Genomic DNA, 27,719 nt, shown 5'->3' on the forward strand with positions numbered 1-27,719 from the left:
GACGGAGGAAGTGATGGGAGAAAAGGGACTGGTCAGTAACAAGACTGTACTGAAACTCTAAAGCCCACGCCTAGTGCTTATGCTTTTCCACCAGCAAAGGGCAACAATAATAAACCACATTTATTCTGGAGTTATTCAGAATCTGAATTTCACCAATCCTCTGCGCCCCATTTCCTCACCCTCCTCCCCTTCAGTATCTAGCACAATGCCTGGCAAGTTCTAGGTGCTCCAGAGATGTGCCAAATCAGTCAAGTAAATAGAATAAAATGTACGTCCTTCTGCAGATGATTTAGTTCTGCTGACCTTCCACTTCTTCATCAGTGGGGGAGGGGATCATGTTATTTGGTAAGTTTGTTTTCAAGAGTAAATAACACAGCATGCCTTATACAATGTGCCCAAAGCCGTGAAGTGACGCTCTTATGAGTTCTGAGTGTAACTTTATGAATTTTACAAACTTCAGTAAATGTATGCATCTTGAGTTTGCAGATATGGTTCAGCTGAGGGGAGAAGGGAGAAAAGTGAAGCCCTAGGCGGATAAAATAATCATTATCCAAAGCGAGAGACGTGATGGGTTAATTAACCTCAAGTCCATTTAACCAATGTTTAAGAAGAAAGATAATGGGGGGGGGGGAAAGGAGAGAGAAGAGGGACGGGTGGGAGGTGGGGGGGGGGGGAAAGGAACTACTTTTCAGGCCAGTTGAGCGTTTCCATAAACGATATATTTTCTTTTCACAAGAAGTCGTCCTGTGCCGCCAAAAGAGGCAGGAAGGTTGTTCAGCAGAAACGGGGTTAATCCAAGCTCACTCCTGCCCGCTGCAGTCACGGCGCTGGAGACAGTAATGAAGCCGGCTCAGGCACATATTTCACCCGAACTTCCTCTGTGGTCCTTTTTATATTGAAGTCTCTCCCTGTTACAGGGCCGCGCTTGAAAAAGTTGGAAAACTTTTCCCTTGGTGGAGAGGAAAGCGGCGCTCATCAGACCCAATGGAACGAATGAATGAAGTTATTCCCTTGGCCCGAACGTCTCCATCCACTTTCCTACCAAACACTCCTAGGAACATCTCTCCCCAGCCCCGCGACTGGAATTTTACTCTCCCGTGGCGTTGCCTCCTCTCAGATGCACAGATTTCGAAAGTCAGCACCGTGAGCCGCAGCGGTTGGCTTTTGCAGGAGTCGATGCGCCCTGCGGTCCTGCGTGGTGGCTTCTCCCGGCAGCAGCGGTGTGTAAAATAAACCGTTGCCGAAAAGCATGAAGAATTAACGAAGTGAAAATCTCGGCTTATTTGTTCGGCAGTTGACACGCAAGTGACCTTCCTCCTAAATGAGCGAGTGAGTCGTTTAAGGAGGTTCAGAGCGGGGATGAATGAATCTACGAGGCTCTGGACTCTCACCACCGTGTCGATCTCTTCCGTCCTCCGGGAGGGGGGCGGTGAACGGACTCAAATCCGAGGAGGAAAGGGAGAGAAGGGGGTCAGGCCGCGACGCCGGGAGCTCTCCTCCCAGCCCTTTGGAAAGACTGGCTTTCGCTGCCCTGGACCCTGAGAGGTTACAGCCCGGAGAACCGGGCGGCGCTAGGACCTGGTTGGCGCCTGGCCGCGGCCGCTCTCCGGCGGGCGGAGGAGCGAGAGGAGGAGGGGGCTGTGGGAGAGGAGGGGTGTTAGGGGGGCGGCGGGAGTCATTTATGCAGAGCAGGCGCTGCTGCCATTGCCACTCGCACTCCCCGCGCGCCGCTCGGAGCCGGAGGGAGCGCAGGGAGCGAGCTAGCGAGCGCTCGGAGCCCGGGCCAGCAGAGGGGGCGCCCGGCCGCTGCCTGCACCGCCGCCTCCGCCGCGTTCCGGGGCCCGGGGAGGAGCGAAGGCTAGTCGGAGAGTCGGGAGCCGAGCCGGCGAGACCCAACTGCAGGAGGGCGCCCGCCCCGCTCAGCCGCCTCCTGCGCCGGAGCCGGGGAGCCCCCGCCGATCGCCCCGCGGGCCGGAGGGCACGGCGCGCAGGTCCCCGCAGCCCCAGGGATGGTCTAGGAGCCGGCGCCAGGCTCGCCGTTTGCTCCCCGCCGGGGCTCGCCGCCTCCTGCGGATCGCCCAGGGCTGCGCGCCGCGGCGGCCGGGGGCTGCGCGCCGGGGCGGCCCAGGCCGGAGAAGTTAGTTGTGCGCGCCGCTCGTGCGCGGAGTCAGCGAGCGAGCGAGGGAGGCAGCGAGGCGCCGGGGCCATGGGCTGGGGGAGCCGCTGCTGCTGCCCGGGACGCCTGGACCTGCTGTGCGTGCTGGCGCTGCTCGGGGGCTGCCTGCTCCCCGTGTGCCGGACGCGCGTCTACACCAACCACTGGGCAGTCAAAATCGCCGGCGGCTTCCCGGAGGCCAACCGCATCGCCAGCAAGTACGGATTCATCAACATGGGACAGGTAACGACGGGCTGGCCCAGTCCTTGGCCCTGAAGCTGCCGGGGCCGGGGGAGCCCCCAGCGACCCCGCGCTTCTTGCCCCCTCCTTGTCACCCCCCTCCCCCCTCTTCCAGATGTGCTCTTGCAGCTGTTGCCCTAACTCTTGAGCGATTTTCTCTCTCTCTTTCATACGCACACACACACTCTCTCTCCCCAAAGTTACCGGGGTTGGTTTTGTTTACTTGTGGGTTTTGTTTTGTTCCTTCTTCTTCTTCTCCTTCTTCTTCTTCTTCTGGCCACGAGGGACAGGTAGGGTGTCCAGAGTGTGCATACCCCCGTGGTGGTTTCAGACCCGACCGGGTCTTTTGACATGGAAAGTCAGGGAGCACTAGTAGATTGAGCTCTTTTGGGGGGTGAGGGGAGTGAGCACACTCCTTGCGGTTTCTGAGAGCCAGGGCAAGAAGGAGGCGAGGAAGGGAGAGCCTTTCCTGCTCAGACCTGAATTTAGCCCAGAAAGTAGTTTGCCCCTTGGGGGGGGAGAGGACCGCTGGGCGCTGGAGGAGCAGGAGGCGCGGGGACTGGAGCTGGAAGGGAGGAGGAAGAGGGAGGCGGAGGAAGGGAAGAGAGGGCCGGACCCGGCGTGAGCGCAGATCTGGGGAGAGACCTCTCGCTCTCCTCGCCTCTCTCGTGGGATCCGCGTGGGGGCTCCCGGAGCGGGGTCGGAAAAGGGGGTGGGAAACTTCCGACACCCGCCGGCGGGGTTCTGCTCTGGGAGAACTGCAGGTCTCCCCGCGGAGAGGGACGTGCGGCGGCGACGTGGGGCGAAGAGTTGGACAGGCAGACGGGCGCGGGGTTCTTACGGGGTGCCGCTCTCGGGCTGAGGGCAGAGCTGCCCGGCTGGGGAACAATGAATTGAATGGTGTTATGCGGATGATTGGAAGCGCAACAGATTTGGAGGCACTTCCGAGCTAACCGGTCTTGGCTTCCTCGCTCTCATTCCTGCTAGAAATGGAGTGGAGAGGGCAGTGTACTGCGGGTTCCAGAAAGTGACCCGATCATTCTCCGCCCCCCCTCCCGCCCGCCCCGCCCCAGTACTCACACCCCATTCACTCACTTCTCTAGGCCTGGCTGGAGAAGGGGGCTCTGGCCAGAGACCCTGCTGGGGGTGGGAGGCGAGGGTGATGGGCCACCTTTGCTGTAGACCGGCTTTTGGGACTGCTCCGGATGCACGTGTCCTGCCAGCGCGAGGGGAAAGGAGGCTGGCAGGAGGCTGGCGCGGCGGGGCCAAGAGAGCAGCACAGACGGTTTCTGATGTTGTGCTGCTCGTCCAGGAACGGGAGCCCTGGGGCGCAGGGACCCTCAGCTGCCTGGGCGAGGCGGCACTGACTGAAGAGGCAGCTCTGCGATCACCGCATCCGGAAGGAGATAGGGAGCGCTGGGTGGGGGGGCGGGGGGGGGGGTTCAGGGGAGCAGGAGCGTGAGGTCTTGGGCTCTGTGGGTCCAGAGGGAAGACGCGTTCCGGGGAAGTCAGTCCTGTGGAGGACTGAAACCAGGGCAAGGGGCAAGGTCTGAGTCTCCCCCCACCACGCCCCCCTGCGCGTACGCGAGCGCGCGCCCCCGTCCCCCACCCCCCTACCCCAACACCACCGTACGTATCCAACACCCCCCCCCCCCCCCGCCCGCCCCCCGGAAGGAAGGAAGGGAAGAAGCCAGCCAGACTTTGTTGCCCCAGCGCCTGTCATCTTCAGGAGAATTCCATTCTAATGGCTTGTTAGGATTCTACTAGCTTCTTGTTTCATTGGAAGAACACAGTCTCCTCTTTTTCCATGAGCTTCAAGTTGGGTGCTGCATGTGACCCTGGAATGTAACTGGGAACGCTTGTCAACGAAAGTAGCCTTGTTACCATTCTTTCCAGAAATGCGTCTCTCAGGTTCGCTAACATGGAGCATCTCCTACATAGGATACCTACTTAGGAAATAAGGTCTTGAATATAGATTTCTTTGGTAATCTGCAAAACGGTCATTTTGGGTGGATACGCCTCCACATTCAGCAAATTGGAAAACCAGGACTCTGGAGAAGTTGATGCGCACAGGATCCCCGAGCTAGACGGTGGCAAAACTGTGATTCAGACCTAGGACTGTCTGGCCCAGGCCTACCCTGCATGAATTCGCCTGGTAGGGTATCCCTCCCCCTAGGAGGAACAAAGTAACACCCCCAATCCCCTGAATTCTGATTTAGTGGCTCAGTAGACTGGAAGCAAACCTTTAGTATTAACTCACAGATACTTAGTTCAAACAGACCTGGACTTCTTGACTCTGAGAAGCTTCATGACTTGTAAGGGAAGAAATACCTGTTTCTTTTTTTTTTTTTATGTTTATTTTAAAAAATATATATTTTTTTAATTTTTACTTTTGAGAGGGAGAGGGAGAGAGCATGAGTGGGGGAGGGGCAGAGGGAGAGGAAGACACAGAATCCAAAGTAGGTTCCGGGCTCTGAGCTGTCAGCCCAAAGCCCGCCACCGGGCTCGAACCCACGAACTATGAGATTGTGACCTGAGCTGAAATCGGACGCTTAACCCACTGAGCCACCCAGGCGCCCCAGAAATACCTGTTTCTTAATGAGCTCATTAAACAGAACTTAGATATTGCATAGCCTGGCAGAGGAAGGGAGGGGATTTTTGTCACCGAAAGAACCCCCTTTGAACAAGCATTGCTGTGTCCTGTAACTTCACAGGATTGTGTTTACAGAGGGCTTTCTAAGGGAGATCTGTGGCTTTTCATTTGTAAAATACGCAGAAAACTACAAACACACATGACACCCAACACAATTTATTGTGGTTTTTACAATGCCTGTGAAGACATTAAGTGCTTTCAAAGGTTACAGGGGACCCCTTGAACTGATGCCATAACCAGTGGAAAAAGGTCAGCTGGTCTCACTGGGTAAAGGGTTCCCTCTGTAGATCAAAGGGGGTAACCCTATGCTAAGTGTTGGGGGCGCTAAATTGAGTTACACAGACAATATCATTGCACTGTAAGGGCCAAATGTATTTCTTATTCACCCTTTACTGCTCTGACCTTTTAACACTTTAGCCATCCTTTTGTTATTCTTTCTTTCCCTAAATAAACCAGTTGTGGTTCCACTGAGCAGTAACTAATTTGCAAATGTCTCTGGAATGTTCTCATGTTTTTTACCCCAGTTGGGTTCGGGGTCCCACCTCATGGGTCACAAATTGGAACCGAGGCCTATTATTGTTTCTGAAGTCATGTAATATCTCGGTGGTCTTTCTGACATCTTTGGGATGATATTTTAGGCAGATATTTTAGGTGGTGAATCTTCACCACCGGCGAGGTGCAATCGTGACTACTCACAACTTCAGCGTAATGTTTTATACCGCATCTTGGCACTGGGAAGTCACCCGAGGTAAAATTTCCGGCCTGGGGATTTCTGCGGAAGGGAATAGGTGTGCCTCTTGTGCTCATGAAAAATAGGATGTGCAGAGTTAATGCAAGAGCAAGCAAGCAAACAGGCAACGAGGACATGCTTGGCTTCCTGGAAGGGAAGAATAATGAGGCTTTTCTTGCTTTTGGTTATAGAGAGAGCATTATGTTTCGGTAGGTTTTCCACCTCATGTTAGTGTTTGTGAATGGTCATGCCTTGAAAATCTGCAGTGATGCCTTAATTAGCAGTAGCAGATGTTGTCATGTTGGCGTATGTCTTGTTTTGCTTGGTATTCGTGTCGCCGTAGAATGCCCTGTCTTCCCCCTGAAAGCCTCTCCCAGGATCAGGTGTCCCCTGACTGTTGGCCTCACACCTGTGGCAAGGAGGCCTTGGTCCTGCCTCTGAATTGGGCGACGTGACCGATGGAGCTAACAGTGTAGTTAGTGGTGAGAGGGTAGCAGTGACAGCAAGGAATCAAGACGCGGCATCACGTTAATCGTGAACCTTTGTTTGGACTAACCCTGCAAACCGGGGAGATTAATTTCTGGTCATCTGAACTCAGGGAGAAGGTCCCCGGTGAAGGCTGTTGGCAGCGTGCGAGAGCTGTATTTATCCTTCTGCGAATTGCATATAATCCTTGATCCCAAGCCGAGATTACCAGTGACAGAAAGCGCTCCTCAAACCATGTCACTTATCTCGAGCCCGATTCCGGAAGGATAAAGCCAGATGCAAGCAATACCGGGGAAATATTCTACCTGGAGTTCTCACTGAAAGCAGAATATATATATATATATATATATATATATATATATATGTATCTCGGAAACTCCAGATGTCACTTACAAGGTCTTTGAAAGCAGGAAAGTCGGTGAACTTAATGGAGCCCCTGTTCCTTCATCTGTAAAATGATAAATCTCTAGATAATAGGCTGAGTTGACTATGCATTGCTCAGCACATAGTTAGGCTTGCAGCGAAAGGTTGGTTGGGTCTGACTCTGAAATAAGTGAGATTCAAACTTTTATTTGGATAGGGAGAAAGGAAGACATTTTGTAAATGGGAGATACAAGATGTGAAGATCAGGAAAATACATTTTTAACGGCCGAGTAAAAAAGAGCTAAATCCGAGCTTTGTAGACAGGGAAAATGGTTTTCCATTTCAACGAACCATGTAAAACACCTTAAAAATAGTTGCTGTTGGGCTCTAAACAATTCTGGCTGATTTCCTGTGGCAATGCCTTCCTCCCTGGTCGATCCTGGTTGTAGCCCATTAAATATTATAGGATAAGCCTGCCGGAGAGATGGAAGACGGGGAGGGAAAATATCTGAAGACCGATTATTTTGTAAAGCCTCTTACCTTGGTACATTATGTTGGATCGCATCTGAATTCGTGTTTTAATTCTGAATGCAGTTTGCGTGAAGAGAGTTAGAAGCCGCGTTTCCCAGAGATCTTTGGCACGAGGAACTTCTGTTCAGAGATCTGCCAAAGGTCTCCCCCCCCCACCACCCCGCTGCTGATCAGTTCTGATCTTCGGGCAACGTGGGGTGATCGAAATGGTGATGAGCAGTGGAGAGTGGGTTCTGGGTGCGAGTGGATGGCATTGCAAATACTGCTGGGTTGAATGGGACTGTGCTCCCCTAAGTTGCATTTTTAGGCATGTTGTAAACCGCAAAATAAGTTGGTGTGGGGGTCCACCTGGCCTCGCACAGGGCAGCTCTTCACGCCCAAGAACCTCAGCCCTGACCTCTGCTAGCGGCTTTCACATGCTCCGTTCTCATGAGCAGGAGAACCTTTACTGGAAAAAACGATTCAGAGAGCTTGGCCTGATCACGGTGGACCTGTTGCATTAACCTCATAGGCAAGGAATGGCTTGTATGTGGCCGTTGGGATTTTCGGGGTCTGTTTGAAATGAAAAACTGCATTTTTGTGTACCCGAAGGCAGCTGAATTTGCCTTATCGCTGTCTCTCATGAGCTTATATCCAGAGGTCCTAACCTTAAAGGTCAGCCAGAGAAGCAGGATAGAGTGCTGGGAAAATGGCCAACGATGTCTGACTCCTTGGTGAAGGGAGGGAGTCCTGACCCAGAAACATCCCCGGGGCAGGGAGGGGTATTTGTGTTGTCCGTTCCAGTTAAGTGAAACAGCGTCTGCGTCTGCGTTTTCCCCAAGGCCGAAGTGTCTCCAGGCAGTGCTGTGCCTTGGGACTTTATCACTTGGCGAACTCAGTTTGGATTCAATGACAGGGAAGGCTTTGGCTTCCTGGATGGGGAAAAACAAATGCTTACAGACCTTCATGCATGCTAGAAGATATGTATGCGCATATATGTACATGTGCACAGACACATGTGTGTATCTGTTAATTTTTACTTTCATCAAAGTTAAATTGCACGTAATTTACAGTGAAATTACTCATGCAGTATTCTTGCGAGTTCCAACAGATGAGATCTCTACATCTAAAGGTAGCAAGAAAGGACAATCAATGCCAATAAACTCTTCAGCGTGGGTTAATCCCTGCAGGAAAATGGGACCAGAAAGAAAACAAGAGTAGGAGTCGGCAGCTTGGAGCAAAACTCCGGGGTTTTTTCTTTCATTAACCAACTCGGCCCTCATTGCCTCATTTTTCAAAGAGAGGACCCTAATATGTGCTCCAGCCACCTTGCGGGGTTGCTGTGAAATCAAGTGCCTAATGATGAACACGAATACATCAATAAAATAAGGCATGGGAAGCATTGCATGATCTACAGGGGCTCCAAGGAGATTCAAAGGCTGCTCAAGGGAAAATAAGAGAATGCTATGGTTAACGAAGGTTTCTGTAGTGGAGTCACTTGTGATTTTCTAGATTCTTATGCTTGCCCCTGGAGATCTAGTGGGGGCGGAAGGAGTCCGTGTTGCTCCTGACCCCCCCCCCGCCCCCCACTTTAGAGGACAGTGATAGCTAGACTGAGAGCCATGGACAGAGGCATAGAGCTGGGGCAATGGACTAGAAAATCACCCAGCTAGGGTTCCCCATCCCTGGGTTGGACAGCTTGGTTTATAAGGCATATACAATGTGGAGATTGCAAGATTCGTTAAAGAGTCAAGATACCGTCTTTTTTTTTTTTTATCGAAGTGTTATTCACATGCAATGTTCTCGTAGTTTCAGAGGTACAACATATTGATGCAACAATTCTCTACGCTCTTCGGTGGTCGCCCTGCGAGGTGTAGTCACTCTCTGTCACCCTACAACGTTATTAGAAGATTACAGACTCTTCCCGACGCTATCCTTTTATGTTTGATTCAGATGCGAGCACGTGTAGGGAATAGCGGGAAATAAAACGGAAATGTAGGAGTACAGATGGGACCGTTCTCGGTGCAAGTGTTGGAAACCCAAACTCCTACTGCTTGAGTAAAACTCGTAGGCAATCCGATAAGGAAGCGGGGACTCTGTTGGTGTAAACAGGTCCACGTGCCTTTGCGTGCGGTTCCGAACACAGAGGCTGAACCCTCTGTGCGCACTGGCCGTACCTGGCGTGTACTTTCTTCACGGCAAAACCTACCCTGCCTGACCCAAACTGACATTAGTTGGGACATCGGTTCTTTTGTTTGGTTGCGGAACTGCGTTGATGAGTTTGATGATGAGGATGCTGTCCTGGGTGTGGGTAGAGGGTGTAGAGACCGCATTGCTCTCTGTGCCCTGCTGTACTCTTCTCATCCGAAGGGTTCTGGATTCTGAAATGCATCCAGATCCAAGCGTCTTTAAAATGTGATTGTGAGTCTGCCCAGCTGCCAATCTGGAAGTACTGCTCATGTCTGGTATTTCTACTTTTCCCTGTGTCAGTAGCTTCATCCTCAGACAGACCCTTTCCCCCAGGCAGCAAAGCTCAGTCGATTCTTAGTACCTCCTTTAGCTGCTGATGAGATGAACCCCTGAAAAAGAACCCCGGTTCTTCCCGCTGGGGTTATGTCTCTACTCACAGGCCAGTGACTTTGTCCACGGGGACAGTAGTCTGTTGGTGAGTCACCCTGGGTCACTTGGTCTCCCTTGAAGTAACGATGTTGACCACTGATGGGCAACCCACCAAAACGGGAGAGGGACAGTTCTCCAAGGGAAGAAAGGATGCTGTTTCTAGAGGAAGATGTGGGACAAGAAGACTTCCTGCTAAGATCAGGTTATGTAAGGCCTTACATGCATCGGTGAGGGGGTTTCCACCTTATCACGTAGGATAAAAAATGATACTGAATTCCCCTGAGAAGAGGTAACAACCTACCGATTCAACAAACAGGAGACCCTACCATGTAATATGGAAGACGTTTTCTGCTTTCAAGGAGGTAGGACATTTTCCCTCATAGCTGTCATTCAGCAGGGCAAGTACTAACGGGGTCACTGGCAACCCAGTACGGTTCACTTGTGCCCGGGAGGGATCTGCTGGTATCCGTGTGCACAAGGAACCGGGGGAGGCAGAGAGGCTATTGTGTTGGTAAAGGTGCCTGGAAATGAATCAGAAGCAGATTTGGATTCTTGTCGAGGTGGATTCAATATGGCTTGATAACTCAATGGATGCGGGGGAGGAGGAGGAGGAGGAGGGAGAGGGTGAAGGTAACTATAAAGTTTATCACCACGGGACCGGGAGCATGGGGGACCCGTGTACGGAACTGGGGCCTTCTGCGGGAGCATCTTGAGAACAAAGGGATAGGTTCAGCCTCAGTGTTGTGGGGAGACAGAAGGGCAGGCAGGTAGGAGTGTCCAGTATGCGGAAGAGATTCAGGACAGGAAAGAAGCGAAGACGGGCACTCATCCACCTCCACGTAACTGAAGTTGGGGAAGGTGCATAGGATAGGTAAGGGGTGCAGCATGAAGAGGGCTGGCGGGGGCTGAGGCTAGAGCCTTAGGGGAATGTCTCCACTTAGGGCTTAAGGGCTAAAGGGAGCATTGAAGGCTCAGGGCGACACCAAAGGTAGAGCCTGGAAGTCACGAGGACGGGTGTGCCCCTTTACAGGATGTGCACTAGTGAAAAGAGCTGTGGGGAGAATCTAGCCTGTTAGAACTGGAACGTGGCTTAAAGACTTGGTGGTGACGAGGCTCCCTGTGATCTTAGCGCCAGTGCTTGGTTGGACAGCGAGGGGAATTTAAGGATGTGGGGCGGTACAGGAAACGAGTCGAGAAGGTTCTTATTGCACACCTGCCTACCTACCTACCTTCTTTCCCTGTCTCTTGTCTCATCAGTGCACCGTGGCGGGCGAGGAAGACCTAGGATCGCAGGTCTAGAACCAAGAGGGTTTCAATCCTAACACTGCTACTGCTTAGCTGGGGGACCCTAGGCGAGCATCTTAACCTCTCTGTGCCTCAGTTTCATCATGTGTTAAAAAGAGCCAATCGTATTTCCCTTACAGAATCATAAAAGTCGTTAGAATGGTGCCTGGCACCCACTACTTACTCAGTAAGTCTCTGTTATTCTATCTTATTTTGTAATTTTTAAATTGTTTTATTAAAACTTTTTTCTTTCATGTTTTGTTTTGAGAGAGAGAGAGAGAGAGAGAGAGAGCGAGCACAAGCAGGGGAGAGGCAGAGAGAGAGAAGGAGAGAGAATCCCAAGCAGGCTCTGCACTGCGTGGGGCTCGATCTCATGAATCCTGAGACCATGACCTGAGCCAAAATCAAGAGCTGGACCCTTAACCCACTGAGCCACCCGGGCGCCCCGTATTGTTGTCGTTTTTTTTTTTTTTTTTAACCAAGTTAAGCTCAGTTTCTATATACTGTTTCATCCTGTTGTTTTCACTTAATATTTTACTGTGAGCCTTTTCCAATGTTACTAGATAATTTTAGACACATTTGGGTGACTGCAGAATTGAAGGTATCCTATACTATGTTATGATTCGTGTGACTGTGTATCATATTTTTCCAGGCACATCCCTGGGCTATGCCTTACCCCCATGAAGTATTGTGGAATATCCCCCTTTATTTTCAAACATGTGTGAGTTTGGAAGAGAAGGGATATGGTTACTCTAATTGTATGCATTTGTGTGTGTGTGTGTGTGTGTGTGTGTGCGTGCGTGTGTGTGTGTGTGTGTGTGTGTAATTGCACATCTTTCTACTAGCTGGGAGGGCGGAGCTGTCCCTCTTTCTTGCTTGTGTCCCCAGCACCTTCTGTGGCATTGGAGAAGCACAGTGTGGGATAGGAAGTGTTATGTGGAGAGAAATAGGCTTGGAAGGCAGAGAACACTGGTGCCTTGAGACTAAAGAGGAACGAAGGACGAATGGAGGTTCAGGGGAGTCCAAGTAGTGGGGGAAGGGAAGGGAACGGATGTACGGAATAGCTCTGTCTCATTTGTCACCTCAGACGCACCTGCAGAGACAGGGGACAGCTGGGCAAAATTGGCGCCCGGGTGCTCCCGTGGTTTGACACGCGTTAAGGAAATTCTGATAAGAAGCCGTAAAAAAGATGCGATCGTGCCACTTGTGACAACACGGGCGGACCTACTAGGTATTACGCTAAGTGAAATAAGTCAGCCTGAGAAAGACAAATACCATATGATTTCCTCGTGTGTGGAATTAAAAAAAAAGTCGAATAAACAGATAAAAAAGCAGAACCAGACTTAGAAATACAAAGAACAAACTGGTGGTGGCCAGAGGGAAGGGGGTGGGGGGGGACGGGCAAAGTGGGCGAAGGGGAGTGGGAGGTCCAGGCTTCCAGTTCTGGGATGAATAAGTCGTGGGGATGAGAGGCACAGCATGAGGAGTATAGTCAGTGGTATTGTAACAGCGCTGCATGGTGACAAACGGTGGCTATGCTTGTCGTGAGCCCAGCTTAACCTCTAGACTTGTCACATCGCTACATTGGACACCTGAAACGAACGTACCATCACCTCTCAACTATACAATTAAAAAAAAAAAAAAAAAGAATCGCCGATGAATGACTCTGAAAAGAATAGCCAGATAGCAAGGAGATCATTTGCTGCTGGTACTTAGTTATCGCCCCGTAAGTAGTGGTTGAATATTAATGAGTGAACAATGAACCAATCTGTACTGTTTTGTCTTTGGTCACGAATGCCCAGAAATCTGACATTAGAACAGGACCAAACGGGGAGTTAGAATTTGCCAGGGTGAGAGAGAAGGGAAAAGATCTGTGGGAAGCGGGGGTTGGGGGTGGGGGGTGGGGAACGAATCTGATGGCTTTTGAATGCAAGGCGCAGGACCCCTGAAATGACACAGCACAGCGTCCTGGCTTTGAGGAGGGTGGAGGGGCCAAAACAGGACTGGTGGGTCAAAGGAATGGGGAGGACTTGGGGGCCGTGCGTGCAAAATAAAAACGGAGGGGCCAGTTGGACAAGACATCCCAGAGGGTGTTTTTTGTTTGTTTGTTTGTGTGTTTGTTGTTTTGTAAGCTCCAAGTTAGAGCTCTTCTGCGGCATGCTAGGGCCCAAGGTGTGGACGCGCTGGGGAGCTGACCAGGTAGAGAGCAGGTGGGTTAGACAGTGGGTTTGACCGAGTCGACAAAGTGTGAGGCTGGGATGTCGTTTGGAATGGTTACCAGCTTGGATAAGATGAGGCTTCCGTGTAATTGTGCCGGCACACCTTCCAGGCAGGTAAACGTGAGGTGTGCCCCATACGGCCATTCTCCTTGGGTAAATTCAGGTGTTATCTCTGCTTTACACATCCGTGCGGTATTATTTGCACTCCAGGTCCTGTGTCAACTTAACAGAGAAAGACAGCCACCTGGGTCACTGCTTTCAACTCCCAATTGTGTCTTCCTGTGTTTGATGTAAAAACTGCAGATTGCATTGGACGCTGAACATAGAAGAATGTAGACAGAGAATGTGAACCCGGCGATAATACTTAAGGATGATCTTTAAATGGTGTATATCTTGGTACATTTCATGTTTGCCTCCACCTTGAGTTGTCGCGTAACCCACTTCCATTATAGTAAATAATTATACCTATGAGTTATTCTCATGTCATTTACATTATTTATAGAGTGTAATGAAGCTGTGTGTTCCGAACGTGTCTTTTATTTATCTTAATCCAAACTTTATTGCCCTATAGGAATAGACATATATAATTTTTAATTTTTTTAAGTTTATTTATTTGTTTATTTTGAGAGAGAGAGAGTGAGAGAGCATGAGCGGGGGAGGGGGAGGGGGGGAGAGAGAGAATCGTAAGCAGCCTCCTTGCGGTAAGCACAGGTCCCGACGCGGGGCTCGACCCCCAAAACCGTGAGATCCTGACCTGAGCTGAAATCAAGGGTCGGACGCTCAACCTACTGAGCCACCCAGGCATCTAGGAATATACACATATTTTAAAATATATGTTTAAAAAATTATGTATATTTTGCTCTCTATTTAATAGATAATACTTTTAGATTGCCCTGTGTAATATTAGATTAATCTTGTTTGCATTTGTATGTAATCTGATTGTTAATATAGGGTTAGCATCACAAAGGAAGCATTAACATTTTAATTTAATCTGTGCCTTATCTAAGAGGTTAATTCTGTCTTGGGAAAATTACAGTGTGAATACCATACCAGCATTGAAACTAGTTGAGATTTATTAAAAGCAAGTCCTTCCCTGCTGCCTTTCCCTATGTGTGTGTGTGTGTGTGTGTGTGTGTGTGTGTGTGTGTGTGTACACGCCGTATATATCTGTATTTGTACTAAGTACTTAAGGTCTGATATTTTTGTAATAAGTACTTAAGGTCTGGTATTTCTCTACTCTGAGAAGCTCTTACAGCTGTAAAAATATCCTAGCTCCCCCATGTCAATGTTCCCAGGCCTGTACCTTGTTTTTACTAGTGGACGTTTCTCAACCAAAATAAAACTGGGCCGCGCTCGCTAGTTTGAATGCAGTGCAGGGAGGGAGACACTTCCAGGGCCTTTAACCTCGTAAGCAAATATCCATAACCGTAAGTGTAGAAGTTTACTGCATCCCGGGCTGTTCTACTTGTACGTAACTAACACATAGATTTGTTTCCTGTGTGTGTGGAACCTCATTCATCAATTTCAAAGTTTTTCAAGAGAAAACTAAATTGTAGTCCAGTTAGGATTTATTAGCAGCCCAGCTTCCAGGAAAACCTATTTTCTTTCTTTTCTTTTCTTTTCTTTTCTTTTCTTTTCTTTTCTTTTCTTTTCTTTTCTTTTCTTTTCTCTTTTCTTTTCTTTTCTTTCTTCTCTTCTCTTCTCTTCTCTTCTTTTCTTTTCTCTTTTCTTTTCTTTTCTTTTTTCTTTTCTTTTTTGTCTTCTCTTCTTTTCTTTTCTCTTTTCTCTTTTCTTTTCTTTTCTTTTTTCTCTTCTCTTCTCTTCTCTTCTCTTCTCTTCTCTTCTCTTCTCTTCTCTTCTCTTCTCTTCTCTTCTTTTCTTTCTTTCCTCTCCTTTCCTTCTCTTTCCTTCCCTTTCCATTTTTCTTTTCTTTTTTTTTTTTAAACTGTGGGCCATCTTTCTATTTGGTTAGTGCTCCTCGGCCAATTTACCAAATGCTACATTCTTTGAATTGTTGTAGGATGATGTCATTGCTCAGTTGGACAACACTGAGAACCTGTGAGCAAAACTCAAGGCAGGAAACAGGTGACTTCCCTTCCCCTGTGGGGCCTGCCCTGCCGCTAATTTGCCACATACTTGGGAGCTGATCATAGGCTTTCTGTGTCTTCAAGGATTAGTTTTATACATTGCTTTCTTTATTATATTATTTTTAAAGTTTGTTTGTTTGTGTGTTTGTGTGTTTATTTATTGAAAGAGACAGAGCATCTCAAGCAGGCTCCACACTACCAGCACAGAGTCCGATACGGGTCTCAGTCTCGCAAAATGTGAGCTCATGATGTGAGCTGAAATCAAGAGTCAGACACTTAACGACTGAGCCACCCAGACGCCCGCATTGCTTTATTTAAATATTAGTTATCGAAGGGCATCATTAAGAAGGTGAAAAGACAAACCACAGAATGGGATAAAATATTTGCAGACCATACCTGATAAGAGCGTTATATCCAGGATATGCACTCAATAATAAAAAGACAGATAGCCCACTTAAAAATGGGCATAAAGGGTCTGAACAGACAGTCCTCCCAAGGAGATGTATGAATGGACAATCAGCACATAAAAAGATACACAACATCAGGGAAATGCAAATGCATTTCAAATGCACGACGAGGTGCCAGTTCACACTCCGTTGGATGGCTGTAATCAAAAAGACAGTTAATCACAAGTGTTGGCAAGGATATGGAGCAATTGGAACCCTCATACACGGATGGTAGAAATGTAAAGCGGTACAGTCACTGTTGCAAAACCGTCTAGTGGTTTCTCGAAAGGTTAAACATAGAGTTATCATGTGACCCAGTATTCCCACTCCTCACTACATACCCAAGAGAAGCGGGAGCACTGTTCACACAAAAAGTCCAAAAAGTGGAAACAACCCAATTTCTTTCGATGGATGGAAGGATAAACGAAACATAGTACATCCATACACTGGAATTTTCTTTTGCAATCAAAATGAGTGAGGTCGTGATACATGCTACAAAACGGATGGACCTTGACAACAACTACGCTAAATCAGAAGAGCCAGTCACGAAAGGCCACATATTTTCTGATTCCGTTCTTAGGAAATGCCCAGAATAGGCAAATCCACAGACACCGGAGGTAGGGGAGTGGTCACATGGGGCTGGAAGAGTTGGCGGGAATAGGGTGATGGGTGTGGGGCTTCTTTTGGCGGCGAGGAAAATGTCCTAAAATGGATCGTGGTCATTTTGACACAACTCTGTGACAATCCAAAAGCATTGAAGGGTCTCTTTACCGTAGGTAATGTGTGCAATATTGAACTGTGTCTGAATCCAGCTGTTAAAAATAGTCGTAGAATACTTATTATCAGCCCTTCTACTGGGCACAGCGCTTCTACATTTGTCATTGATAAGGTACCTGCTCACATGGAGCTTATGTGATAGCGGGAGGAGACAAGCCATAACTCAGTAATGCAATGGAGAAAATAATTGCAATCGGGAATGTGCTGTTGGAAGGCAAAACTCGATGGTAGAGTAAAAGCGACCGAGGTGGGGAGGAGTCCTGTAGACAGGCTGGTCCGGGAGGCTCACTGAGGAGGACACACTGGAGGCTGAGACCTGAAAGTTAAGAAGAAGCCAACCACCTGGAGGTCTGGGTTGGGACCGGGTCCTTGCATAGGAGACGGCCAGTGCAGCATTTCTTTTTTTTAAATTTTTTTTTTCAACGTTTTTATTTATTTTTGGGACAGAGAGAGACAGAGCATGAACGGGGGAGGAGCAGAGAGAGAGGGAGACACAGAATCGGAAACAGGCTCCAGGCTCCGAGCCATCAGCCCAGAGCCCGACGCGGGGCTCGAACTCACGGACCGTGAGATCGTGACCTGGCTGAAGTCGGACGCTTAACCGACTGCGCCACCCAGGCGCCCCCAGTGCAGCATTTCTTAAAGAACAGAAAACTGCTGGTATAAAAAGATGCTGGTTAACAAGAAGCAGTTGAACTTGAAGTTGGAGAGGATGATCTTATTAGTTGTTTGTTTTTTTTTTTTTAATTTCCTTTTGAGGGAGGGAGAGAGAGAGTGAGTGAGCGAGCAGGGGAGGGGCAGAGAGAGAGAGGGAGAGAGCGAGAATCCCCAGCAGGCTCCTTGCTGTCAGCACAGAAGAGCCCAACACGGGGCTCGAGCCCGCAAACTGTGAGATCGTGACCTGAGCTGAACTCAAGAGTTGGACACTTAACGGACTGAGCCATCCAGGGGCTCCAAGGGGAGAATGATCTTAAAGTTTATTTTGGTGATGCCATTTTCCTGTTCAGAAGCCACCAGTAGCTCCCATTCCCCACTGTGTTGAAACATACTTCTTCTCTGGGCTTTTTGAAGGCTTTTGAAGAGGTAGGAAATCCTCTCTCTTTTTGTTTTTTTTTTTTTTTTTTTTAATTTTTTTTTTTCAACGTTTATTTATTTTTTGGGACAGAGAGAGACAGAGCATGAACAGGGGAGGGGCAGAGAGAGAGGGAGACACGGAATCGGAAGCAGGCTCCAGGCTCCGAGCCGTCAGCCCAGAGCCCGACGCGGGGCTCGAACTCCCGGACCGCGAGATCGTGACCTGGCTGAAGTCGGACGCTTAACCGACTGCGCCACCCAGGCGCCCCAGTCCTCTCTCTTTTTGAAGGCACGTCTCAATGTCCCCTCTTTGCTATACCTTGCTCTGAAAGTATAGGTAAAACTTAGGTATAGTTTGCCCAAAATACTCCTGGGGAATTTAATACAGTTAAGCTTGTTTTTTTCCCCTTGGGGGATTTCATTAGTATTCTGTAGCACATAGCACGGTGCCTTGTTCTTTATAAGTAACGATTAAATATCAGTTGAGTCCCAACGTATTTTATAGACATGCAATGTATATAAAGTGAACAATAAATCTGAATACTGGAGAAAAATTGCAAAAGAATTCTACCACCCCGTGAATCAAGAAGGCTAACAGTGCATCTTGTGTTCTGTAAAGGAGTGTGTGGAGAGAGCAGTGATCTAGGATTGATGAGTCATTTTGTGTGTGAATCCTCAAGTCCAGCACTTCCTGGTCAGTAGGAAGAGACCGCTTCAGATCCCAGGTACATTTTTACTGTTTGTGTGGAATCAGTGGGAGTAACAAAAGGAAGCAGATTTGGTGCGTAGGAAAGTCTAAAGCTTGGGATAATGTAAGCAGTAGAATCTGGTCAGACGCTCATGGCGGGGCTTACCTGGATTGGCCATTGTGAAGGACCTAAACACGAGTTAAATCCGCTCGAGAGGAGAGATTGCAGCCTCTGGGACCAACAGACATAAAATTAAGCCCTGGAGCTTAGTCCTTAAGGAGTGGCTTCAGAGATATCCTTGGAGATAGGAAGTAAACTCAAGACAAATAGAGCAAATATCCATTGGGAGTTAATGCCATTATAAAAGGAATGCTCTCTTACTTGAGTGACGTGGCCGGACGCCAGTGTCTCATTCTAGATGGGTCTCCCTATGTGACCTTTTCCCCTTTGATCAGATCTGAGCATCAAATGACCAGTCCTTTAGGCCTAGACAGGGGGAAAGGTGAGTTGTTTTCTGGGTCAGATGAAAAGGAAGTGTTCTCAGGCTGTATACGGTTCTAGAGTAGAACTCCTTACCCCCTCCTCCTCCTCCTCCTCCTCCTCCTCCTCCTCTTCCTCCTTCCCTACTCTAAACATAATTCAAGCTGAACACTTTGCCATTCTTTGCACGAGAAGTGCCATGCCCTGCTTTTCTGAAGCCCCCTACGTCATTCCCACTGCCTGGACATCCTCATGCGCTATCCTCACTCGTTCCTCAAAGCCCTTCTCAGATGGTATTTCCTCAAGTGAAATGGCCTGTGGCTAAAACTTCCTTCATTTAAACTCTCATTGAAATTTATATGCTTCTTTTTCCTGGCATTTGACATATTTAGATTGTATTCATTGTGTGTGTGTGTGTGTGTGTGTGTGTGTAATGTCTTTTGCTAGATAGCCATCCCCTTAAAGACAGGATGGTTTTTTTTTTTTTTTTTTTTGGTCCATTTTTGTCCTGCATATGGTATCTAGAAGAGCGCTGTGCAGTTAAAATGCCCTCAGAAAATTATTCTGAAAGGGATAGTTGGCTGTGAGTAAATAAAGGCAGAGGGTAAGTCAACACTGCAGCGGACATCAGTTTGGTCCACTGAAAATTTCTGGGTGTCCTCCTAGCCATGTGATAGGATTGCACTTCCCTACTTTGGGGGTTAAGGGTAGCCATATAACCGATGGAATTGGCCAAGGTGGAAATGTCAGATATGTGAGCAACAGTGACCCGTGTCCCTTCTTTACCCGTGTGTGCGCTATCTGCTGTGGTCTACAACGCTCCAGGGGGTGGATGCCCCATTAGCCAGGGTCCTCATGGGCTCTGATGAACACCACTCCCAGCCAATGCACGATGGACACGTAATACGAACTAGCAGCAAGCCTTTGTTGTTTTAAGTCACTGAGATTCATGGGTTCATTTGTTCCTGCTGTGAAACCTTGCGCGTTCCAACGAGTACAAAAATACAACAGGCTTTCTCCTTAGCCTTGCACGCAGTATAGGCTAACGTATGTATGGACTGGGGAGAAAAGATGAGGTGATACTCTGGATAAGAACCCAGGAAGTGACTTAATAGGAAGACCTCAGTGGTCTCGTCTACGTCTTACTCATTATGTCAGTGAAAATTAGATGGGTTCAAAAAAATAAAACCAGAGGCCAGATAGTAGGTATTTCCAAATGTACGTACGTGCGTTTTGTTGCTTAGAGATTTGCGCTTCCTGAAAGAAACCCTAAAGGTACCAGGGCTTAATTGCACTGAGTTGTTTCTTTCTGGCCTTGCCAGCTCTCTGGATGAAATTCGTTCCAGGGGTTCAGATATACCTGTTCGGGACCTGTAAGCCTCTCTAGAAAATGGAAGGTTTTTTCTTTTCCAAGAGGATAGAAACTTCGCGTATTGCAGTTTGTTTTTTTTATTTTTCCCCATGAAATGAAAACAACATGTTACCTTTGTACCTCGAATGATTGTTTAATAGGGAACGTGCTTTCTGCTCGCCAATCGCACTTGTTTGTGCATTCTGTAAGGGCCACACTGTGCCTCCAGAATTGTGATACCCACTGCTGCGGAATCCACTTAAATTTGCCGCCCCAGTCCGCTGGCCGTTCTGCCCTCGTTGTTAGAGAACTGGCTTCGCAAACATCGGGATCTGTGCTCTTCCTGATTTATGTGATGTGGACACAGCGGGGAACATCTGAGATTTAAAATGTTATGGCCTGAATTTCCAACTGTTGAAACGAATCCAAAGCAGCAGATTTTTCGTCTTTGGCAAGACAGGATTGAAGCAACATACAGTGATTTGGTTCGCCGATTTGCGAGCTGTTAAAAATCAGAATAACTTAAAATGAGGAGAGTAAGTGCTGCATAATGTGAAAAATATTCCAAAGGTCACATGGCTGTGCAGTCTTAGACAAGTGAAGCACCACGAAAACAAAACTATTTTGAACACATTTGAGACACCGCATGTGAACATGTGAATTTTGTATTTCTGCTAAAATAGTCTGTTACTGAAGTCGTCGGAATCTCACCTAGTTCACTCTGACTTTAAAGAGACAGAGATTCTAATGGACCCAGAAGGCCCTTCTCCTGCATTTTAGTGTCTCAGGCATTTACTTCCTTCTCTTGTAATTTTTTTCCTTTGCCGTCAGTCTGTCTTTTCACATGCATTGCAAATGTTTTAGAACGTCCACACTATGCTCAGTACTCTTCTAAGCCCTGGAGATGCTTCTGGAAACTTCAGTTCTCACAGGAGGAGTGTGGCAGCTTGCTTCAAAGCAAATCGCCCCAAACCCAGTGGCTTAAAACAATAAGCATTATTGCTGTGAAGCTGTGAGTTGTCTGGTAGGTTCTTCAGTCAACCGGTGGTCAGCCCAGGGCCTGATTGGTCTTCACTGTCCTCACTCACGTTCCTAGTGGCTGGTGCTGGTTGCTGGCTTGGGTTATGGGGGGGGGGGGGGGTCACTGGCCGTGTGCCCCCCATCATCCACCACAGGCTGGCTTGGGCTTCTTCTCATAGGGACGAATGGTATCCCAGTGGCCAGAGAGAGGAACCCTCCGAGTGTAAGCCCTTTGCAAATCTCTGCTTCTGTCTTACGCACTAACAGTCCCTAAGTCCAAATGAGCCACGTGACCAGCTTCAAGAGGTGGAGACATAAACTTCACTCCTTCATAGGAACAGATGCAAAGAATGTGGCCATATTTTTCAGTCTACCACGGGGATGCTGTCGATAAACAGCACAAGTATGGCAGTCGGTGCTAAGAACTTTGGGCGAGAAAGCAGGGAAGGGGGATGTCTGGACATTTTTTTTTCCTTCAGTTGTAAACAGGATGTCTAGGGAAGTTATCACGGAGAAGGCGAGATGTGTAAAGAGCTGAAGAAGGTGAGGGAAAGAAATGAGGCTGACAGATATCTGGGAGAGACACATTCTCGTGGAGGACGCAGCCAGTGCAAAGGCCCTGGACGGGAGAGAGCCTGATGTGTTGGAGGAAGAATGAACAGGAAGACCGGTGATGCTGAGTGGCGTCTGGGTGGCAGATGAGCCACGGGGGTCATGAGGGTTGGGAAGTAAGGTAGATCCCGTACGTTGGTGCCTCTCACATTTCAATGTGCCGCGAAGGCCCTTGGAGATCCCGTTCAAATGTGGATTCTGATTTAGTCAGTCTGGGATGTGGCCAGAGCTTCTGTGGTTCTAATAAGCTCTTGGATGATGCCAGGGCTGCCGCTGGGCCGGGGACCATGCTTTGAGGAGCACGCCTGCAGCTCTCAGCAGACCAAGCACAGTAAGGACTAGATTGTCTCTTAAGGGAGGAGATAGGAATGCCATTGGACTTCTAGCAGAGGTGTGACCTATTCTCTGCTCCGTTTTAAGAGACGGCAACGTTCACGCACACAGAGTGCGAGGCGAGGGAGACGTCACGCAGTCCAATGTGGAGGAGAGTGCTGTCTGGATTAAGCTCGCCATAGCTTCAGTCATCCGAATGTCCTTTCCTCTACAGGGTCGTGTCCTTATGCTCTGCTAGTATGTAAGTGAGGCATCCATCTCTGGACACTTTTCACCCTACCCCACTCCCATACCACATCTGTTCTAGAACAAACTGGCTCTGTCTCCTTACAGTCACCCAAATCCTGATGATTGGAGCTGTTCTAGCTTGGCCTTTTCTTTTTCTGATCCTCAGCCCCCTTGACTCAGTGGTTCTCATTTCCTGGCTCCATAGTCCAGTCATCGGGGAGCCTTCACTGATCTGTTTAATTGGCCGTAGGGTGAGGTCTGGGCAACCATATTGTTAAATATGCAGCCAAGGTTGAGAACAGCCACTGTGCTCAATTCTTCCTCTGCACCTGCTATGCTGGTGGTTCCCTTCTCCCCCTCCACCCCCCCCAGAGCTCATAGCTTACTTTCCCTGAGGAATCCGTTCCCCAGCCCTCCCCCCAACCACTCTAGCCTTAAGCTTCTCTCTTTTCACTACCATCAAAACACATGGCCATTAGCTCATTTTCAACCCTGTTGCGTTTTGATGGTTCTAGCCTCAGTGGTCAAATTTTGCAAAATTACAGTCTGTGTTTGGAGAGGGGAACGATCTTTGTATAGCTACGCATATATATATATATATCTATATCTATATATATAGATATATCTATCTATCTATATATCTATCTTCCACATAGAGTGTCACGTGTTTGGGCTTTTTTTTTTTTTTTTTTTTTTTTTTGTATAATGGATATTGAAAGGCCATGGCCACAGAACAGACCTTTAAGTGAACTCCAGGATCTTACCCAGGGGATGGGATACCGGGAACACGGGCTGGAAGATCATTTGGCTGCAGGTTTGATATTTACGAAATGTCTCCCAATGAGCTTATACATACAGTTTCGTGCTCTGGTTGGATTGAAATACAGTGTTCACTTGAAACCTTCTATCTCGCGTCTCATTACTATCCTTCACTGTTTATACACTGTTTATGGCAAGCACACCAGGAATGAATATGCATTGCTCATTCTGAAACTATCTGGTGAATAGTATAGTTATATTTTGGTGCTAAATAAATATGCTACATGTTTTAGCATTTCTTTATTTTATAATACAACAGGCAGCTCAAAATGTGGAAATGGCCTGGGGTCTGTCTCAGCCTTGGCGAGGTCCTTCTGAAACCCTGTGTGATTCCTGAGAATGTTTTTTTTTTTTTCTTTTTTCCTTTAATTCATCCTGTATGTATATATGTCTTATTTGAAGACATATATGTCCAGCTTGTTCTGCAATGACTTTTTATTCTCTAATCAGAGTAGGAAATAAAGAAAAATGAAAGGCAGTGCAAAATATTATCTGTAAATTGTATCACAAATTCGCTGTATCATCATGTACCCGGGATGACTTGTCTGTGCATCATTAACTTCTAACAGATTTAAACTAATTATTAACTCGACCAGATGGGTTTACTTGAGTGTTATCATAAAGGGCTTTGTGATGTGAGAGTATGGCAAAGTTCCATAAAATTTATTGCTTGAATCTTGCTGGATGCAGCATTCCATTAAGGCACTGCCTTTTGACCCCACATTCCCATATTGGATCTGTTTTCTTCCTTATAGCTGGGAAGAAAGTACGTGTGGGGGGACATAGGGGTTGTATTAATTAATGGTGATCTGTTTGTCTTGAAAGAAATGCCACTTCCAACATTCCGCAGCCTGAGAAGGGTCCTGATAATGTTTCCTGAACTGTAAATGCCTGCGAGGTAGTTAGAACCATTGGATTTTAGAATTGAGGGCAAAGATGGGACCTCGTCCCTCCCCACTCCCCCATTATAAAGATGATGAAACTGAGGCCCAAAAGGAAAAGGCATGGATAGAGCACGAGACTTGGTATTTAGCAGACCTGAGTTCTAGCATCTTCAAGCCCCAATTATAAAAGTGACCCCTGAGAGTTGTGTTATTAATAATGTAGAGAAGCTTTTCTGGTCATCTTGTTCTTTTTAAAAAAAAATTTTTTTTTTAACGTTTATTTATTTTTGAGACAGAGAGAGACACAGCATGAATGGGGGAGGGGCAGAGAGAGAGGGAGACACAGAATCGTAAGCAGGCTCCAGGCTCTGAGCCATCAGCCCAGAGCCCGACGCGGGGCTCGAACTCGTGGACCGCGAGATCGTGACCTGAGCTGAAGTCGGACGCTCAACCGACTGAGCCACCCAGGCACCCCTGTCTTGTTCTTTTTTTTAGAAGCATACCCATTTCTTGAATAATCATTGCTAATAATTTTCACATTTAGCATCAACTATGTTTCCTTAGGAGATATGCACGAGGGGAAATTTTGCCAAGCGACTTTGAACATATAGGTATGCGGTGTATGAACAAATAACCCGATTTTGGAGGTTTTTTTCTCTAGTTCCGATTTTTTTCTCTAGTTCTGTGAAAGTCTGTTATACCCTTTCTAGTAAACTAACTTGAAGAGAAATGTTAGATATTTTTTCCTGACTCTGATAGAGCAGAATGTTGGTCCTACCATGGTGGCTGTTTAGTAATAAGGTAAATGACTGATCTAATGGCTAAAGCATAATGGATCTTAATATCTCGGTGAGTCCCTCGGACCCAGAGAACTCTCTCCTGAGGGAAGTCAGAAGGCACATTTTGGGAAAGGTGGGGGTATTCATCACTTTTGCAAAGAGGAAATTGGCCATCTTATAATGGGGGGGGGGGGGGAGGGGTGCCTTTACCCGTGACTGCAAGCCAAACTCGGCGTTCCTTGGCTGATCCTGACCGCATTACAGGATTTTGTTAAACTGTGCGATGAGGGGAAGATTTCTGCCTGTATCGCGTGGAGCACAGACGTTCCTTTTATAGATCTACGGAAGTTGTGCAGTAACCAAAACAACAGAATAGAGACATAGCAGCATATCTAATGCAGTCGCGGTAAGAATTGAAATGAACACGATACATTTGAAACGGGAGTAAATGCTTGTGGCTGCCCAGACTGTTCTCCACCCTGGGTCTTTATCACTTTAGTTTATTGGGGCTTTAAACCTATTTCACAACTTAGCTACAGAATGTTGGCATGTTTGAACTAAGAGGGAGGAAAACTCGCTGAAGCCCTGTTCTTCTTCTAAATTGACTGCATCTGTTTGAGTGATACAAATGTAGCAATCAGGCAGTATCCAGTGTTTGGAATATTAAAATAATGCAGGGATTAATTTCCAGTCCTGTGGCAGCCTCAGATGGAAGGTGAATATATATTAAATACCCTTTTTCTTCATTTATCCAGATACGAGGTATTTGTCCAGATAAGTATATGTTTGCAGTTACGGCAAAAATCTGTGAACATTGCAATGATTCTTTCAGCAAAAAACATTGTATTGGGTTTATCTTTTATGTCAACAGTAAGTACTTAGGAATGATAGAAGAGAGATAACTTAAAACTCAATCTACTGCACTGAGTGCATTATCTTAAACATCACTTCTAACTTTCTACTTTATAGAGACAAACATTTACTTGGTAGGCATAATGGTTATTTAAACTCTCTCTTTGGGTTTATTTGACATATATTTAAGACCAAGCAAGCTGCCCAGATAAAGGTCAATGGACTTTTTAATGTGAAGAAAAAAATTTAAAAGCTTGGCACTTTCACCAGGCTCAGGAATTGTTGAGATAAAGATGTTAATCCTAAAGTTAATCAGGTTGGAGTTGAACCTTTAATAAAAATTGAAAATATGACTCCAAGCACAAATTACGATATTCCTTAGTTAGCCTACTGAGCTTGAGTATAGAATAGTGAAAAGGGCACTGAGCTTGGTGTGAGAAAAATCTTGTTCCTATCATTTGCTTATCATAAAAGGTTGGGTAAATCACTGACTTTAGCGGGGCCTCAGTTTTATTATTTGGAAAATCAAGATAATAATTCTTATTTCACAGTATTCATTCATTCACCCGCTCATTCATTTTCTAAGTGCTTACTGGGCACCCTGTGGGCCAAACGCTATGACATATGCAAGCAATATAGCGATATTTGAAAAGTTTGTAAGGAGGCAAACAGCTTGACCAGACAGAGAGTGACCGGGGAAGGTCACTTAGCAAGGAGCTCAGAGAAGACTTTTTCTGAGACGATGATCTTGGAGATAAGATCAGCAGAAGGAGAAGGGTTAGGCAATCGGAGATTGAAAAGGAATTCCAGGCCCATAGGATAGCAAGTGCAAAGGTCCTGAGGCTAGGTAGAGGGCCCTTGGGGTTTGGAGGCCGATGAATGAGGAAGTGCTAGGCAATGGCACTAGGAAGGTATCCAGGAGTCAGATGTGGTAGCTCCTCTTGGGCCAAATAAAGGCATTTTGGGTTTATTATAAAAGGAACAGGAAATAACTGGCCACCTCTACAAAGAGGTATGATATTATCTTAATTACATACAACAGTGTATGGGGGAGCATTTTAAAGATGGAAACAGGGTGTGGCTAGAAGCAGTTAATTGTTACGTGGGACGGAACAAGACAGAAACATGTGGCCTGATGACTTTACCTGTTTACAGGGTTGTCAGATTCTTAAAGCGAGCCGTGGTGCTAAAACACACAGAGAAGCCAAAACATCGGCAGTATTTTTATATGTTTTGGGGCCAAGTGTGTGTGCGGAGGTGAGGGGCGAAAGAGCTCCTCTGGCAGTATTTTGCGTAAGCCGATGTTCACGTTTCGTTGGCCGTCAGCACGCATCTGCGGAAACACGAGATGTCAACCGAGAATTGGCATCACGTTAAATATTTGCCCCTTGGTGATTGAAAGGCTGGATAGTGCACTTATGCAGAATTATGAATTTGTGGTTGTTGAATATCGTGGACAGGGAGCATGAATAAAGCAGGACTCAAAGAGGAGATGTTGATAATTTGATGCAAATAAAGCTTTGCTTTATAAACTGAGCAGCGTATCTGCTGATATAGTTGTGCTAATAGTTGGGATGACTTTATTCATCTTCTCGGTGGTTGACGAACCCGCATTCAGATGGATGAAAATAACATTGTTTGCTTTGCTGCAAAGACATCCAGTGAGATAGAATAACCTTTTTCTTGAAGAGGAGGAAAAACCTGATCTTTGTGGCTGGAGACATTTATTGAAAATTTTGAAATTGTTATTGATCCTTCTGTATGGGAAGCAGAAGCCGAAAAGATAGTCTGCATAAAGCAGAATATGGCAGGACCTAATGGTTATTGGAAGACAACTTTTAATTTTTAATAGTTATAATTATTAGCATGTATATCACCTGGGAAATTTTTGTTCTGGAAACTTGACTCGGTTCTGACACGAACCGACGTGCCACAGATAACTACACCTCTCTTCGTGCCGTGAACATTATTAATGTTTTTAATTATCTCCTAGAATTGAGTTTGGATAAAATTCTACTTTAAATCCAAT

At 47.1% G+C, this 27,719-nt stretch overlaps 1 protein-coding gene across 3 annotated transcripts in view; it reads left to right on the forward strand.

The window, feature by feature from the left end:
- Positions 1–1,655: 1,655 nt before the first annotated feature.
- The window catches only part of PCSK5 (proprotein convertase subtilisin/kexin type 5), a 472,761-nt gene continuing 446,697 nt past the window's right edge, over positions 1,656–27,719 (forward strand). For 2 of the 3 annotated variants that reach the window (XM_086685036.1, XM_086685033.1), the window contains exon 1: positions 1,656–2,398. In XM_086685036.1, the coding sequence (XP_086541162.1) occupies positions 1,682–2,398 (717 nt within the window). In that variant the 5' untranslated portion in view covers positions 1,656–1,681. The remainder of the gene's footprint in view (positions 2,399–27,719) is intronic. The other variant, XM_086685035.1, reaches the window with a different exon arrangement.

This window comes from Puma concolor, chromosome D4 (genome assembly GCF_028749965.1).
Source record: "Puma concolor isolate L17-30 chromosome D4, mPumCon1.1.hap2, whole genome shotgun sequence".
Classification (NCBI taxonomy): Eukaryota; Metazoa; Chordata; class Mammalia; order Carnivora; family Felidae; genus Puma; species Puma concolor.